This window comes from Nerophis ophidion, linkage group LG04 (assembly GCF_033978795.1).
Source record: "Nerophis ophidion isolate RoL-2023_Sa linkage group LG04, RoL_Noph_v1.0, whole genome shotgun sequence".
Classification (NCBI taxonomy): Eukaryota; Metazoa; Chordata; class Actinopteri; order Syngnathiformes; family Syngnathidae; genus Nerophis; species Nerophis ophidion.
The window spans coordinates 47,221,442-47,239,396 of NC_084614.1; the positions used below are offsets into that span (position 1 = coordinate 47,221,442).

The following is a 17,955-nucleotide window of genomic DNA, read 5'->3' on the forward strand; positions in this document are numbered from 1 at the left end:
TGATGAAGGGGAAAAAAGCGAACGTGATGCGTTTTTAAAATGAATGTGCTGTGTTTCCCTAAAATGATCAAAATACGTAAATATTAAATGATATTATAAATGTGCCCGTTAGTCCATTGCATATCCCATCCATCCATCCATTTTCTACCGCTTATTCCCTTTCGAGGTCACGGGGGGCGCTGGCGCCTATCTCAGCTACAATCGGGCTGAAGGCGGGGTACACCCTGGACAAGTCGCCACCTCATCGCAGGGCCACCACAGATAGACAACATTCACACTCACATTCACACACTAGGGCCAATTTAGTGTTGCCAATCAACCTATGCCCAGGTGCATGTCTTTGGAGGTGGGAGGAAGCCGGATTACCCGGAGGGAACCCACGCATTCACGGGGAGAACATGCAAACTCCACACAGAAAGATCCCGAGCCTGGATTTGAACCCAGGACTGCAGGACCTTCGTATTGTGAGGCAATATCTAAAACATTTACTATATACACAAAATACCTATTCCTCTCAAATTTTGTTCTTCAATCCGTCTCAATCGGTGTGAATAAGCATTTCTTATTCGTCAAGATAATCCAACCCACCTCACAGGTGTGGTGCATTAAGACAGTGGTTCTCAAATGGGGGTACGTGTACCCCTGGGGGTACTTGAAGGTATGCCAAGGGGTATGTGAGATTTTTTTTTAATATTCTAAAAATAGCAACAATTCAAAAATCCTTTATACATATATTTATTGAATAATACTTCAACAAAATATGAATGTAAGTTCATAAACTGTGAAAAGAAATGCAACAATGCAATATTCAGTGTTGACAGCTATATTTTTTGTGGACATGTTCCATAAATATTGATGTTAAAGATTTCATTTTTTGTGAAGAAATGTTTAGAATGAAGTTCATGAATCCAGATGGATCTCTATTACAATTTCCAAAGAGGGCACTTTAGGTTGATGATTACTTCTATGTGTAGAAATCTTGATTCATAATTCAATCACTTGTTTTTTTTTCGACAAGTTTTTAGTTATTTTTATAATTTTTTTTTCGAAATAGTTCAAGAAACACCACTACAAATGAGCAAATTTTTTCACTGCTATCCATCCATCCATTTTCTACCGCTTATTCCCTTTTTGGGGTCGCGGGGGGCGCTGGCGCCTATCTCAGCTACAATCGGGCGGAAGGCGGGGTACACCCTGGACAAGTTGCCACCTCATCGCAGGGCCAACACAGATAGACAGACAACATTCACACTCACATTCACACACTAGGGACCATTTAGTGTTGCCAATCAACCTATGCCCAGGTGCATGTCTTTGGAAGTGGGAGGAAGCCGGAGTACCCGGAGGGAACCCACGCATTCACGGGGAGGACATGCAAACTCCACACAGAAAGATCCCGAGCTTGGATTTGAACCCAGGACTGCAGGACCTTCGTATTGTGAGGCAGACGCACTAACCCCTCTGCCACCGTGAAGCCCTTTTCACTGCTATACAATTTAATAAATCAGAAACTGATGACATAGTGCTGTATTTTATTGCTTTATCTCTTTTTTTCAACCAAAAATGTTTTGCTATGATTGGGGTGTACTTGAATTAAAAAAAAATGTTCACAAGGGTACATTACTGAAAAAAGGTTGAGAACCACTGCATTAAGATGCTGATTAATCAGCATGATTATTGCACAGGTGTGCCTGAGTCTGCCGACCATAAAAGGCCACGCTGAAATGTGCAGTTTTGCTTAATTAAAGGTCCGGGGGGATCAGAAAAGCCGTCAGTATCTGGTGTAACCACCCTTTGCTTCACCCAGTGAAACACATCTCTTTTGCATGGAGCTGATCAGGTTGTTGATGCTGGGCTGTGGAATGTTGGTCCACTTGTTTTCAATGGCTGTGCAAAGTTGCTGGATATTGGCAGGAACTAGAACAAGCTGTTGTATACGCCGATCCACAGCATCCCAAACATGCTCAATGGGTGACATGTCCGGTGAGTATGCTGGCCATGCAAGAACTGGGGTGGTTGCACCTTCCAGGAATTGTGTACAGATCCTTGCAACACGGAGCCGTACTTTATCATGCTGCAGTGGTTTCGGCTGAATAGAACAACAATGGGCCTCAGAATCTCGTCGCAGCATCTCTGTGCGTTCAAAGTGCCATTAAAAAAATGGACTTGCCTTTGTTGTCCATAACGTACGCCTGCCCACATCATAACCCCACTCCTACCATTGGCCACTCCATTTATATTGTCAACATCTGCAAACCGCTCTCCTTCATGACACCACAAACAATGTCTGCCATCTGCACACCTGGACAATACATTTACATATAATCATGCTAAGACATGCACCTTGGGATTGGCTGATTGGCAACACTAAATTGGCCCTAGTTTGTGAATGTGAGTGTGAATGTTGTCTGTCTATCTGTGTTGGCCCTACAATGAGGTAGCGACATGTCCAGGGTGTACACTGCCTTCCGCCCAAAAGCAGCTGAGATAGGCTCCAACACCCCTGCGACACCAAGAGGGAAAAGGGGTAGAAAATGGATGGATGGACATGAGTCGTAGCAGAAATTTGCAAATAATAATATATTACATTGACACACCCTTAACACACCGCTGGCCACACCCGCTCCACCACAAATACAAAACCCAAAACCAGTGAAGTTTGCACGTTGTGTAAATCTTAAATAAAAACAGAATACAATGATTTGCAAATCCTATTCAACCTATATTCAATTGAATGGACTGCAAAGACAAGATACTTAATGTTTAAACTGGAGAACTTTGTTATTTTTTGCAAATATTAGCTTATTTGGAATTTGATTCCTGCAACATGTTTCAAAAAAGCGGGCACAAGTAGCAAAAAGACTGACAAAGTAACAAAATGCTCGTCAAACACTTATATGGAAAATCCCACAGGTAAACCGGCTAATTGGGCACCAGTGGGTGCCATTATTGGTTATATAAGCAGATTCCATGAAATGCTCAGTCATCCACAAACAAGGATGGAGCAAGGGTCACAACTTTGTAAGCAAATTGTCAAACAGTTTTAGAACAACAATTCTCAACGAGCTATTGCAAGGATATTATGGACTTTTGATCCCTCAGGCGGTACTGCATCAAAAACTGATATCAGTGTGTAAAGGATATCACCACATGGGCTCAGGAACACTTCATAAAACCACTGTCAGTAACTACAGTTGGTTGCTACATCTGTAAGTGCAAGTTAAAACTCTACTATGCAAAGCCAAACCCATTTATCAACAATACACTGAACGCTGGGCCCGAGCTCACCTAAGATGGACTGATGCAAAGTGGAAAGGTGTTCTGGGGTCTGACGAGTCCACATTTCAAATTATGTTTGGAAACAGAGGACGTGGTGTCCTCCGGAACAAAGAGGAAAATAACCATTCGGATTGTTATAGGCGTTAAAAAGCCAGCATCTGTGATGGTATGGGGATGTATTGGTGCCCAAGGCATGGGTAATTTACACAAGCCACGTTATCATGGACGCCCCTGCTTATTTCAGCAAGACAATGCCACGCCACGTGTTACAACAGCGTGACTTCGTTGTAAAAGAGTGTGGGTACTTTCCTGGCCCGCCTGCAGTCCAGACCTGTCTACCATTGAAAATGTGCGGCACATTATGAAGCATAAAATACGACAGCGGAGACCCCGGACAGTTGAACGACTGAAGCTCTATATAAAACAAGAATGGGAAAGAATTCCACTTTCAAAGCTTCAACAATTAGTTTCCTCAGTTCCCAAACATTTATTGAGTGTTGTTAAAAGAAAAGGTGACGTAACACAGTGGTGAACATGCCCTTTCCCAACTACTTTGGAACGTGTTGCAGCCGTGAAATTCTAAGTTAAATATTATTTGCAAAAAAATAAAAAATAAAGTTTATGAGTTTGAACATGTCTTTGTAGTGCATTCAATTGAATATGGGTTGAAAAGGATGGGCAAATCATTGTATTCCGTTTATATTTACATCTAGCACAATTTCCCAACTTATATGGAAACAGGGTTTGTAAATAAACATTGACTGATTGATTGATACTATACAAGGTGAAAGCTATTTATCAACAACACCCAGAAACGCAGACGGCTACCATACACACACACTAAAGCTCATATCTAGTCACGTAGTAAAAATGATCAGGCCCATTTTAGACAGTTCCTCCAAGCTTTATTAAAATCCGAACAACTAACTAAATACCATTCTTATTCCGCAGAATTCTTGTTCATTGTTGTTTATTAGCATAGCAAAGGGACCCTGGTGATCCACAGTCCCGTGTGAATGCGCCTCAAAGGACGCAGGTATTTGCCTGTTATTGGATGGAAAGGAGCCGTGTAGGTCCATGACACCAGCTAACCTTGGACAAGGCTACTGGGACTCGGGGGGTATCCATCACTGTGGCAGCCCTGAGACCCAGACAGGGGGTAAAGTCGCAGAAGTTGCAGGGGGAGGGAGAAAATAAAATTGAATGCATGCACTCCACAGAGCGGTCATGTCATACTCGGTTATGGAAAACAATCCCAGAAGCCCGTAGTGCTAAAATGGAGCTGTAATGTTCTCTCCTCCTAACCCGTCCTGACAGCCGTGATGTACGACTACCATTAACGGAAAATATCACTTCAACTAACCCATGATCCGGGTCCGCTAAGGGTCATATTATCCACCAGGAAAAAAAACACTCCCCCAAAGTAAATACAAATTTCCTGCACTGACTGAGTACAAAGCCCTGGGGGGGTCGGCGGGGGAGGGGGTTACCTATGAAAACGCAGCGCAGAGTGACAAGGAAGATAAAGTACATGACAAATCATTGGCTGACAGGGTACTCTCGTGCAATCAGCCTCAGCTTCAACCTAGCGAGAACCCACTCAAGCCTGTAAACACTACTCTCCTCCTCTTTGGAGGGGGCAAAACACATCATCTTTTAACGCTGACAAGTTGCCTTTTCTATTACTCTGCTTGCGCACCGCGCCGCAAGGAGCATATAAACTGGTTTTATGCATCGCGCCGCCAAGTCATGGAGAAACACAACTTCTGCAGATCGTCTATAAAAGGAAGAGAAAAAAAACAACAACATTTTATTTCATTTCAAGGACAAACAGGATCTGGTTCTAGAATGATGTTCTCACTGCAGGGCAATTACAATTTCTTTCCAAATCCGATCCAAGCTTTTTTTGTATGTGGTTAGGTTGTGAAAAGTATATATTCCAACACGCAAACACTGCAAAAAAAATGTCAGTATCATGAAAAGGGCTGGGTAAAATTTGAACAATTATACCTGAGTGCAGCTGGGATAGGGTCCAGTCCCCCCGTGACCCCGTAAAGATCGATGGATAGATCGAACCTACTCAGTGGCCTAGTGGCTAGAGTGTCCGCCGTGAGATCGGTAGGTTGTGAGTTCCAACCCCGTCGAGTCATACCAAAGACTATAGAAATGGGACTGTCATGATGTGGACTTTCATGCGGTTTGTTTTCCCGTGATGCAAATCGACTGGACCGGACATGGCGTGAAGGTAATGACATCCTTTATTATTAATTTAAAAAAAAAGAATAAACTAAAGGCGCTCTCAGCAGAGGTTCAAAACTTGGCTCTGAAAACAAAAACTCGCACAATGGCAGAACTACGGACAACAAAAACAAAAACACTGTGACGTGAAAAGCATGAATCTATGGCAAGAAGTGAGCAATCAATCGGGTATCAAGGGTGTGTAGAAGGTGATGTCTCCTGGCTGACTGCCTGGCAACTACAGGCTTAAATAGTGCTGTGATTATTGACAGGTGGGTGAGTCCAAACAAATGAGCCAGGTGAAACTAATGGTTGTCATGGAAACTAAAACAAACCAGGGTGCGCAAAAACAGGAACTAATGGAGTCAAAAACAAAACAGAACCTAACTAAAAGGAACATGATCACATGCAGATAATAATTTTGCCACCCCTAGTGTGTGTGACTATCATTGGTACTTTAACTTTAACAAAATCTTTGAAACTTCACAATATTAATTCACAAGACATTAGACGGGCAAAGTAGCCAAAAGTGTACTCAAGTAAGAGTGGCATTACTTTAGAGCTTCTAAAATTAAGTTGACCCACATCATATTGAACCCTATGGGTTAGGAATTCGGATGGCACTTCAAGTTCATATGTGAGTCAAGGCAGGTGACCAAATACCTTTGACAATATAGAGTATAACATAATATTGTAAGTATTTTTTGCTTGTTGTGTTTGTTTTGTTGTTTGTCTATACATGTTGCAATCGAATGCCCAGTATGTATTATTTACTACTAATTTTAGTTATTTGTTGCGTTGCGTGCATTTTTCCACAATGTAAAAAATTTATTTTTTTTTCCTCAAAATTCTACACACAATATGCCACAACCTGTCGTTCCAGGTTTCGTATGTTCTTGTGTTGCCTTTTATTCTGTATCTTTTTCTTGTCAACCGTTCTTATTTATTTTGACTTCCTGTATACACCACTCTGGCCTGTGCACTGTTTACCTCACGCGTCCCTGATTGGAAACCTGAGCATACCTGTTCATGGTTTCCAGTCAGGCTTCTTTATAAGCCAGCCTCCCCTGCAGTCAGGGTTGGAAGATGTTCTCGGTTGTGTATTGACAAGATTTCTGTTGTTGTGATATTATGTAAAACTTGAAATACTTAAAAAGACTCTTACCTGCACGTCACCACCTGCCTCCTGCTGCTTAATGTCACAACTACAGCCACAATGCGTGAGCATGACGCAATACCCCATAATGACAACTAAAATAAGCATTTACAGCCTTTGCTCAATACTTTACAGCAATTACAGTCTCAAGTATTTTTGAATGCGACGTCAAAAGTTTGGCACACATATCGTTGGGCAGTATTGCTCTTTCCTCTTTGCAGCACCTCTCAAGCTACATCAGGTTGGATGGGGAGAGTTGGTTTTCATCCAGGATGTCTCTGTAAATTGCTGCATTCATAGTTCCTTCTATCCTGCCTAGTCTCCCAGTTCCCATCCCCACAGCATGATGCTGCCACCAGGGATGGTATTGGCCTGGTTTCTTGAAAATATGACGCCCGGCATTCACACCAAAGAGTTCAATCTTTGTCTTATCAGACCAGAGCATTTGTTTTTTCAATGATCTGAGTTTTTCAGGTGCATCTTAGAGAATTCATTGTTGATGTAGATGCCCATATCTTATGTACAGAATGGCTTTAGCAAAGCAGAAGTGTGGTATACTTCTCTTGGATTGGATTTCTTTAATGTTTGGCACAGCCGGACCGTAGTAGGAGGGGATAGAGAGAAGAAAAAAAAGCAAGAGAGGGGAAAATTGAACAAATTAAATTTTGGGGACAAGAGGAGGCTAAGACAGAGAGACAACATTATCAGCAAATACGATATCTACAACTGTGATATGAAAAATTATATCAAATAAGCAGTGAGTGAAGTAAATATTAATAATAAAAAATGACAATGAATATTAATAAGTGAGCAAAAAAAAAAGAAAATACCAATACCAACAGAAATAACACTATTGGTAATTAATAATAATAATAATAGTAATTACCTCTATTATTAACATTACAATCACTTTAAATGAAACAATAAATTAATGTAATGAATAATTCACAAAAAGGGGCTGGAAAGAGGAGGGGGCTCTATTGACTTTATAAATTGTTATGGTGAAAATAGGTTAAAGATTAGCAGTGTGCCGTGTTTCTACCCAGATTCCTTGAGGGGGGTTACATTAATATAAGTTTGATGAAACGTGATTATATGCATGCGTGTATATATGTATATGTGCATGGGTATCTACCTATGTATAAATGTACGCATGTGTAATATATTTGTCTCCCAATATGTGCAGGAGACAAATTACAGCCCCGGCCACCCAGAAAGCCCAACCCAAAACAGCAGGTGCAGTGCCCAGAGAACAAGGGTTCACTGTGCCGCCGAGTAGGCCAACTGCTGGTCGTAAACAGACACGTCCGGCAGGGGACAAGGCACAGGAGAAGCAGGAGACAACCAGCCCCCAAACCAGCAAGAGATTATAGCAATGTTCCCCTCTAGTTTTTCATGTGTGTGAGCAAACGCATTATCTCTGAGCATTCAGTGGAACACCTGTCTCAAACCTGACATCATAACAATTTAAAAGTGTCCTTATAATAATGAAATGACAGCAGTCATTTTTATTAGACTGTGTTTTTTAATATAGGTAATAATATTGGGCCCCCTTACAATACAATTATTCAAAAAATGTTTTTTTTCATGTGATATGTACTAGTGTTGTATGTCTGGTTGGGGTTCCAACATTTTGTAAACAAAAGGACTAAAATAACTAGTATTAAATGCTGATATTTGTGAAACTTAATGTCACTATGCTCTTTTCAACGGTGTCAACTGTGGTGTTGTAAAGTCGATCCATTCATTGATCATTCAGAGGGTAAACCTAAATGGCGATGAGCACATGACCGTAGCAGCAGAAGTGTACACACGTCCAATTAGGACGAACAAACGATTTAGATTGTGTACTTATAATTCACTCTGTTACCTGAACAGGCAATTAATCAATGACGGGGAGGTGTTGTCGTCACAGTTATAAAGTGAGTGAATTAATCAGTCGAGGTAATACGGCAAGACATGTTCTCTCCTGCTCTCAGAAAGAAAAATGAATTACCTCAAAGGCAGGAACAATTTCAATCAACAGAGTTGAGTATTGTCTCAATCAAAGCAGCAGCTTTGTCTACACAAGACGAGGAAAGGCATTGCAAAATGCTTGGAGTGGCTCGAGCTTGATTACATTGCGTCCTACAATACCACATACCGTATTTGCTGAACAAATATCAAAATAAACACGTTTGGAACCAATAATATATTGAATAATTTATTTGTAAGCAACATGACAGCCATTGATCAAATACCTTTTTATAATGTCAGAAAATAATATTTTAATGGATTATCTTGTCGACCAGTGGTTCTCAAATGCCAAGGGGTACGTGAGATTTTATTTAAATATTCTAAAAATAGCAACAATTAAAAAATCATTAATAAATATATTTATTGAATAATACTTCAACAAAATAAGAAATGCAACAATGCAATATTCAGTGTTGACAGCTAGATTTTTTGTTGACATGTTCCATAAATATTGATGTTAAAGATTTTTTTTTTCTGAATAAACGTTTAGAATTAAGTTCATGAATCCAGAAGGATCTTTATTACAATCCCCAAAGAGGGCACTTTAAGTTGATGATTACTTCTATTTGTAGAAATCTTCATTTATAATTGCATCACTTGTTTATTTTTCAACAAGTTTTTAGTTATTTTTATATCTTTTTTTCCAAATAGTTCAAGAAAGACCACTACAAATGAGCAATATTTTGCACTCTTATACAATTTAATAAATCAGAAACTGATGACATATTGCTGTATTTTACTTCTTTATCTCTTTTTTTCAACCAAAAATGCTTTGCTCTGATTAGGGGGTACTTGAATTAAAAAAAATGTTCACAGGGGTACATCACTGAAAAAAAAGGTGAGAACCACTGTTGTAGACTACAAAAGTGTTCAAATGATATGTAAATTAAATAATGTTATGCTTTCAGAAGTGATCCAAAATACCTGGTTCAGATACGAACCAACAGATATGAAATAAGAAGTATTTATAGGCACTCACAAGCAAACGTAGGAACAAATGCAAAATAAATTATTAAATCACAATTAAAAATTTAAATGTTTCATATATTTAGAAATAATGTAAAAACACATAGGTATACAAATAAATTATGAATATTTGCATACAATAATCCCTCCTTCATCACAGTTAATTGGTTCTGAGCCTGACCGTGACATTAGTAATTGTTAATGATAAATAAAATATAGTTAGAACATACTAAACTTGTTAACAACATTATAAATACATATTTTTTTACACCATGGGAGCCCTTCAGACATGAAACAAACACCCACATAATCGCCTTTACACTCTTTAAATCGAATACAGTAATGCTGGCAGAGGCTGAGCCAATCAGTGACCACAATACTAAACAGCTCGCTTTGATGGGTTTTTAATCAGCCATTTGTATATTTCAAAAATGCTTCATTTTGACAAACAATATATAAGAATGATTTGCTGAGAGATTACTGTACACATAAACACTCTGTCTTGTACTGTACTATTCATATTTTCAGAAACGTAAGAAGTGTAGGCAAAATAGCCTAAACCTTTTCAGTGAAAGAAAATTGTTCTTCATTTTGTCTTTTTGGAAACAATTATGCACAACGTTATAAATTGTTGCATGCACTTGACAAATAATGATATGTTAATCTGTCATGTATTAACTGTAAATTCACTCTTAATGATAATAATAATAATAATAATAATAATACTAATACCTAAACTATATAGGACAGTGTTCAACAGCGTTGACTGTGATTGTGCAAAATATTACATCACACTAAAGTCAAACAGACAGCAGACAAAGATATGGATAATTAATGTGTAACTGTAAATTGAAGCGTGGTAGTAGTTAATAAGCCTGTAATTACATGTGGTAAATAATATCAGGCTGTTATTTAAATTGGATTGAGCCACATGAAACATGTGATGTTATTTTGAATAAATGTCAGTCTTACCTTGTCGTTCTCGCTCTCAGTGTCGCACTGCAACAGAAAGAAAAGAGATGTTGATACCCATTGCATTTAAATCAAACATGTCAAATACACAAACAAACATGGCGACCCTTCTCTCATGGAGAAGCATGTGTAAAATGTCAATTGAAGGGGCAGATTGCAACATTTACACGCAATTTATTTTAAGCGTTCTTTCCCACCCTCTTAGGCTTCTAAGACGTGATGACGTAAGTACATACGTACATAACACATGCAGGCACATTAGTGTTAGGTGTTGTTAGCTATTCATAGCAATTTGTAAAGTTTGCGTTTGCTGTCATTGAATGTATATTATATCATAACAACAACAGGACTGAAAATTGTTTGTTGCTTCTCTTGGAACCAGTTTTATTACATGAACTTAGTAATTGGGAAACATGCAGACAATTTGCAAACAGCACCTTTAATGAATGACAGGTGCTTCATATGCAATTTTACTACCTATCCCGAGCCCCTTCCTGCTCCGCCAATGACACAAGTGTACATAGTGATGCATGGATGAGGCTGAAGTTAGCTTCTATTGCCAGCCTCCGACTGGAAGGGTGAACAATAATGATAGTCGATACCAAAGACATGCACCTGGGGATAGGTTGATTGGCAACACTAAATTGGCCCGAGTGTGTGAATGTGAATGTGAATTTTGTCTGTCTATCTGTGTTGGCCCTGCGATGAGGTGGCGACTTGTTCAAGGTGTACCCCACCTTCCGCCCGATTGTAGCTGAGATAGGCACCAGCGCCCCCTGCAATCCCAAAAGAGAATAAGCGGTAGGTTATGGATGGATGGATGGATACTAGATGATACTTTTTACTTGAAATGTGATGATTGAATAATTTTGTCCATGGTGCAAAATAATGACAAAAAACAACAATGTCGTAAAATTATGAACCTACATGTTGTTTAAAGAATCAATCAATCAATGATTATGGTTTGTGAACCCTTTAATTGGTGAAAGTATATAAAAAAAGGACACATTTAAACCTTTTTCGGTAGTCCAGGTTCGGATCAAAAACCATTAGACCTCGACATCTCAAATCTGAACTAGATTATCCCATGGACCCAAAAGCTGTTTGATTTGTGAAACCTTTATTCTATTTGTGAAAATGCAAAAAAAAGAAAAAAAAAATGATGTAGCAAACGCACCCAAGTTCTCCGGGTGTCGCTGCCACTACGCATTTTAAGGAGTCACTGGTGGGACCTGATATTCAGCTGGGAATGTGTAAAATAAAAAATAAACACAAAATGTATATTAGAGATGCGCGGTTTGCGGTCTCATCCGCGGAGTCCGCGGGTAAGGTGGTTGACATGACGAAAAAATAGATTTTAATTAGATTCAGGCGGGTGGTGGTTGAACCATCCGGAGACATTTGATATACATGGTTCTGGGATCGGTATCCTTTACAAATTCAAAGAGCCATTTAAGACCCGTGTCATAAAGCGAAGAAGTCAATGGGAGACGCTATTATTCTCTTGAATGACTGCCGGCAGTCACCCAGATATTAAATATTAGTGCGTGCTATGAAGCCATTGGCTTTGACGCCTTCTACATCATACACGATCTGCTTGTCAGTCCAGCATCATGTTGTGTGTGGCTTCCGCGGCAACACGCACACGACTGCAAGGCATACTGGGTGACACAGAGTACACTAATGGTTGTGATATAAACAATTTTAACACTCTTAGTAATATGCGCCACGCTTTGAAGCCACACCAATTAAGGACGACAAACACATTTCGGGAGAACATCCTCGCAGTAACACAACATAAACGCAACACAACAAAAACCCATAATCCTTTGTATTCATGACACTTCCTGACTATTTTATACCCCCCAAACCCCGCCACCTCCCCCGTGCGTCGGTAAGGTGGGTGGGGTTGGGGGCGCGGGGGTGTAAAATATATTCAGGATGTGTCATGAATACAAAGGATTATGGGTATTAGTTGTCTTGCGTTTATGTTGTGTTACTGTGAAGATGCCCGATTGTAGCTGAGATAGGCGCCAGCGCCCCCCGCGACCCCGTAAGGGACAAGCGGTAGAAAATGGATGGATGGATGGATACTGTGAGGATTTTCTCCTGAAATGTGTTTGTCAATCTTGTATTGTGTGGCTTCATAGCGTGGTGCATATTAGTAAGTGTTAAAGTTGTTTATATCACAACCATCAGTGTACTCTGTATCACCCAGTATGCCTTTCAATCTCATACGTATGATTGCGGAAGCTGCACACAACATGTTGCTGGATCAACAATCGGTTCGTATATGTTGTTGAAGGTGCCAAAGGCAATGGCTTCACAGCACGCCCATATTCTTGTCATCAGGATGAACGTTATTGAATAGTCGCGAGAATGTTAGCGGCTCCAATTGACTACATTACTCTGTGAAACAGTTTTAAATAGCTGATGTAATTCAGCGGGCGGTCGGCGGGCGGGTACGGTCCCGATAAAAAGTTGGGTCGGTTGGATGACGATTTTGGTGACGCGGATGCGGATTATATAATTGTCTATCCGCGCATATCTAATGTATATATACCAGTACAAGACAAACCCCTTATTTGAGTTATTTTACCTCAACATTTTAGGTTAATTTCTTCAACCCAACATTTGCGTTGAATTATTTTACCAAAAAGTTGAGATACGATAACTTAATGTTGAGTTATTCCCCACCAAACTATTGCATTAAATTGTTTAACCCAAAAGTTAATGTTGGGTGATGTTGAATAATGTTAAAGACATTAATCCATAGTAAAATTCCCTCAAGAAAAAGGAACGTTTTAATAAAAAAAAGTCTTTAACCCAAACATGCAGTGAAAAAACCCCCCAAAATATTTTACCATTTTGAAAACCCCCAGAAATTGAGTTAACATTACACCCTTATAACCCCAAAAACTGAATTATATTTCCTAAACATCCATCCATTTCCTACCGCTTGTCCCTTTTTCGGGGTTGCGGGGTGCTGGACCCTATCACAGCTGGATTCGGCCGTAAGGCAGTGTACACCCTGGAGAAGTCGCCACCTCATGGCAGGGCCAACACAGATAGACAGACAACATTCACACTCACATTAACACACTAGGGCCAATTTAGTGTTGCCAATCAACCTATCCCCAGGTGCATATCTTTGGAGGTGGGAGGAAGCCGGAGTACCTGGAGGGAACCCACGCAGTCACGAGGAGAAGATGCAAACTTCACACATAAAGATCCCGAGCCCGGGATTGAACGCAGGACCTTTGTATTGCGAGACACATGCACTAACCCCTGTATAACCGTGCTGCCCAATGGCGCTAATACTTCTCAAATATTCACGTGTATATTGAGTATTGTCGGCGTTTTTGGGATTTTTTCAGAGGACTTTATGGCCGCCATTTTACACTAAAAAATGTTGGGTTAAAAAAACTGCTGGTTCAGAAAAGGACGAACCCTTATTTAAGTTGTTTTAACACAACATTTTTTTCAACCCAACATTTCTGTTGAATTATTTAACCAAAAAATTTAGTTATGATAACTTAATGTTGGGTGGTTCCCCACTAAACTATTGTGTTGAATTGTTTAACCCAAAGGTTGAGTTATGCTAACTCGATGTTGGGTGATTGTAAACAATGTTAATGACATTAATCCATAGTAAAATTTCCTTTAAGAAAAAATTTAACTTTTTAATTAAAAAAAAGCCTTTTACCCACAAATGTCATGTTCGGTGGTCTGGATTATGTTATTGTTATTTTCTGTTTTTTTTTAACTCCATTAGTTCCTGTTTTTTGGTGGACTCTTGTTTGTTTGGTTGCCATGGTGACTTATGATTTTCACCTGCCGCTGGCGACATTGCTAGTTTTCATGCCATAGTTCATGTTGCTCCTCTCATGATTAGTTCACGTTGCTCTGTTCATGCCATAGTTCATGCTGCTCGTTTTCATGCCAAGTATCCATTCATCCATCTATCCAACTTCTTCCGCTTATCCGAGGTTGGGTCGCGGGGGCAGCAGCCTAAGTAGGGAAGCTCAGACTTCCTCTCCCCAGCAGCTTCGTTCAGCTCCTCCCGGAGGATCCCGAGGCGTTTCCAGGCCAGCCGGGAGACATAGTCTTCCCAACGTGTCCTGGGTCTTCCCCGTGGCTTCCTACTAGTCGGATGTGCCCGAAACACCTCCCTCGGGAGGCGCTCAGGTGGCATACTGACGAGATGCCAGAACCACCTCATTTGGCCCCTCTCGATGTGGAGGAGCAGCGGCTTTACTTTGAACTCCTCCTGGATGACATAGCTTCTCACCCTACCTCTAAGAAAGAGCTCGCCACCCAATGGAGGATACTCATTTCGGCCGCTTGTACCCGTGATCTTGTCCTTTCAGTCATAACCCAAAGCTCAAAGCTTCCGGCTCAGCTCCCTCTTCACCACAACGGATCGATACAGCATCCGCATTAGTGAATACGCCGCCCCGATCCACCAGTCGATCTCACGATCCACTTTTCCGTCACTAGTGAACAAGACTCCAAGGCACTTGAACTCCTCCACTTGGGGCAAGATCTCCTCCCCAACCTGGAGATGGCACTCCACCCTTTTCCGGGCGAGAACCATGGACTCGGACTTGGAGGTGCTGATTCTCATCCCAGTTGCTTCACGCACTTGGCCAAATAAGTTTTGTTTATTCGTGGTGTAAAGGTAGGAACATTTTTGTTTAATAACTATCAAAATAGGCACACACAAAAAGGTGCACAGGGCAAAAACACAAACAAGAATTAAAACTCACTAAACTGTGTTTTTTTCTTGTCCATAGTTCTGTCTTAGTTGTGTTTTTGCCTCGTGCACATGTTTGTTTGTTCCTATTTTGATAGCTGTTAATTAAAAATTTTCGTACCTTCAAGCCTGGTCCAGAGTAGTCCATTTGCATCCTGGGAGAACAAGCTGCGAAAACCCCCACCTCTTGACAACAAATGCGTTACTTGTTGAAAAAACCTCAGATATGAAATTAAAATAATACCCTTACAACTTCAAAAATAGATTGCTATTCATAAAAATACCGTATTTTTCGGATTATACGTCGCACCGTCCGAAAATGCACAATAAAGAAGGAAAAAACATATATACGTCCCACAGGAGTATAAATCGTATTTTTGGGGTAATTTGTTTGATGAAAAACACCAGTTTCTCCCTCCTCACTCACTCTCACCCGCCCCTCTTCTTCTACACCCTACCTCGGACAGTTGAGATAACAGATTGTTATGGCTTCATTACGACATTCCAAATTCAAGGTCTATATAAAAGGCTCACACTTTAGCTGTTCTAAAATCTGAATAGGAAATAAAAAGACAACCGAATCCAACATTAGCCACCTTGTACTTGACGTATATTACAAATTAGAATGCATAAAAAAGAAAAACATATGTGTTTTTGTCTTATATAAGAATTTAGAATGATTCATCCATCCATCCATCCATTTCCTACCTCTTATTCCCTTTTGGGATCGCGGGGGGCGCTGGCGCCTATCTCAGTTACAATCGGACGAAGGCGGGGTACACCGTGGACAAGTCGCCACCTCATCGCAGAATTTAAAATGATATACACATTTTTAAAAAGTCCTCAAATCTGGATCAGGTTATCCCACAGACCCTGAAGTTTCATAAAAAAAAAACACATTCAATTGCTGTTGTTGGAGGCCGGAGATGAGGAGGAGAAGGAAGGGGACCTTGAAGGAAGGGGGAAAAAAAGTGGTTGGATTTCATTTTTTTCCTCCCTTTTCCTATTTCAATTTCAAGGTCCACTTAATTCTTTATCAAGTAATTAGTGTCACGCTGCGTGACTGGCGGCCTCAAAGTTTTGCATGTGGCTGAGGTGCAGAGAAGCACTGATGTCAGTAATGAAGAAGGCACCGGGGGAACATATTCTATATGTGTGTGTGTGTGTGTGTGTGTGTGTGTGTGTGTGTGTGTGTGTGTGTGTGTGTGTGTGTGTGTGTGTGTGTGTGTGGAACCAGGAAGTGGGCAGAGAATGATGGGAGGGTGTCGATTAAAGACAGGAGGGCGAATGATTGACAGCGCGGGGAGTAAGCGACAAAGCGCCCTCCCCTCTGGGCCTTTCTACCCTCTTTTTTTTTTCTGCTTCAATCTCTTTTTTTTTTTTTTTTTTTGCTGATCTGAGCACCGCAAAGCTCAAAAAAGGTAGCATGCGACCAGGGGCGTCGCCAGACATATTTCACTGGGGCACGTGTCCCACTGTTGATCTGCAGTGCCCCAGTAAAAAATTCACCAATAAAAAAAAAACGCTTCAGAGTTTTAAGTCTACATAACATAGACAACAGTGCACATACTACTTAGTATGATAATTGATTGCTACTGTATTCACTCCACGAAACAGTCAGCACATGGCTACTTAATATGGTAATTTATTCACGTGTCGATAGAGACTACAGTTGAGAGAGAGAGAGAGAGAGAGAGAGAGAGGGGGGATTCGAATCACTGCGTGAGGTAGGTGACGTTAGCCAACAACAATTTGTTAATTACAATATTTTGATTTTGATTTGACTCAAACTGTAACTCCTAGATGGATTTAAGAAAGTTATTCGACCGCAGCTGAGAAGAAGCGAGGAATGAGAGATGTAAGTGAAGTCCTAGCTAGCTAGGCAACATCATTGTCTTAAGTTGATGCTAAGTTAGCAAACCTTATTCCTTCTATCAAGACAAACATATTCATTTGCTGTACGAGCTGTCGGGGGAATTTCCAATGAACATGAAACATAATGTTGGTTATTGTCTGCTGGTTCTGCATCAATGATGATTTGGAGTCAGCATGTGTGAGTTGAGTGCTTCTCAAATGGTTTATCATCAGGAAGAAAAACATTTTTCCATATCATCAAGTCGTGAGCCAAACTTTTAAATCATTCAAGTTTATTTCACAGAAAAATAGCACAGTAGACTTGTCTTGTTAATCGGTGTGACTTTGACTAAAATAATCTTGTTTTGTGACCAGAAAAATGGCTGCAGCTAAAGCATCTGGTTTTGTTTCCAGAAAAAATGGTAACATTTCTGTATTTGTTTTCAGAAAGATGGCTGAAAATATCGGGGGGTTTTGCCCCATTTAGATTTAAAAAATATATATTTCCATGTCTGTCCTGAGTCCTCCTCCAACTTGTTAGTCTGTTTGCCTTTTGCTAAAATACTCACTAATAGTCACTAGAAAAATGGCTAAAAATATCTGGTTTTGTTGCCACAATTTGATTTTTTTCTCCCTAAACTTTTTTTTTTTTTCATGCACACATCTGACTGCGACTCACTGAAAATGACACACAATCCGCTTTTATGTCACGATTCAC

At 40.3% G+C, this 17,955-nt stretch overlaps 1 protein-coding gene across 1 annotated transcript in view; it reads right to left on the reverse strand.

Moving 5' to 3' along the window:
- Positions 1-1,771: 1,771 nt before the first annotated feature.
- Positions 1,772-17,955, reverse strand: part of LOC133550448 (autism susceptibility gene 2 protein homolog) — a 644,977-nt gene continuing 628,793 nt past the window's right edge. Inside the window, exons 5-7 of the mRNA XM_061896430.1 lie at positions 10,587-10,654; positions 6,683-6,722; positions 1,772-1,900 (exon numbers count right to left, since the gene is read on the reverse strand). Coding sequence (XP_061752414.1) covers positions 1,772-1,900; positions 6,683-6,722; positions 10,587-10,654 — 237 coding nt within the window. The remainder of the gene's footprint in view (positions 1,901-6,682; positions 6,723-10,586; positions 10,655-17,955) is intronic.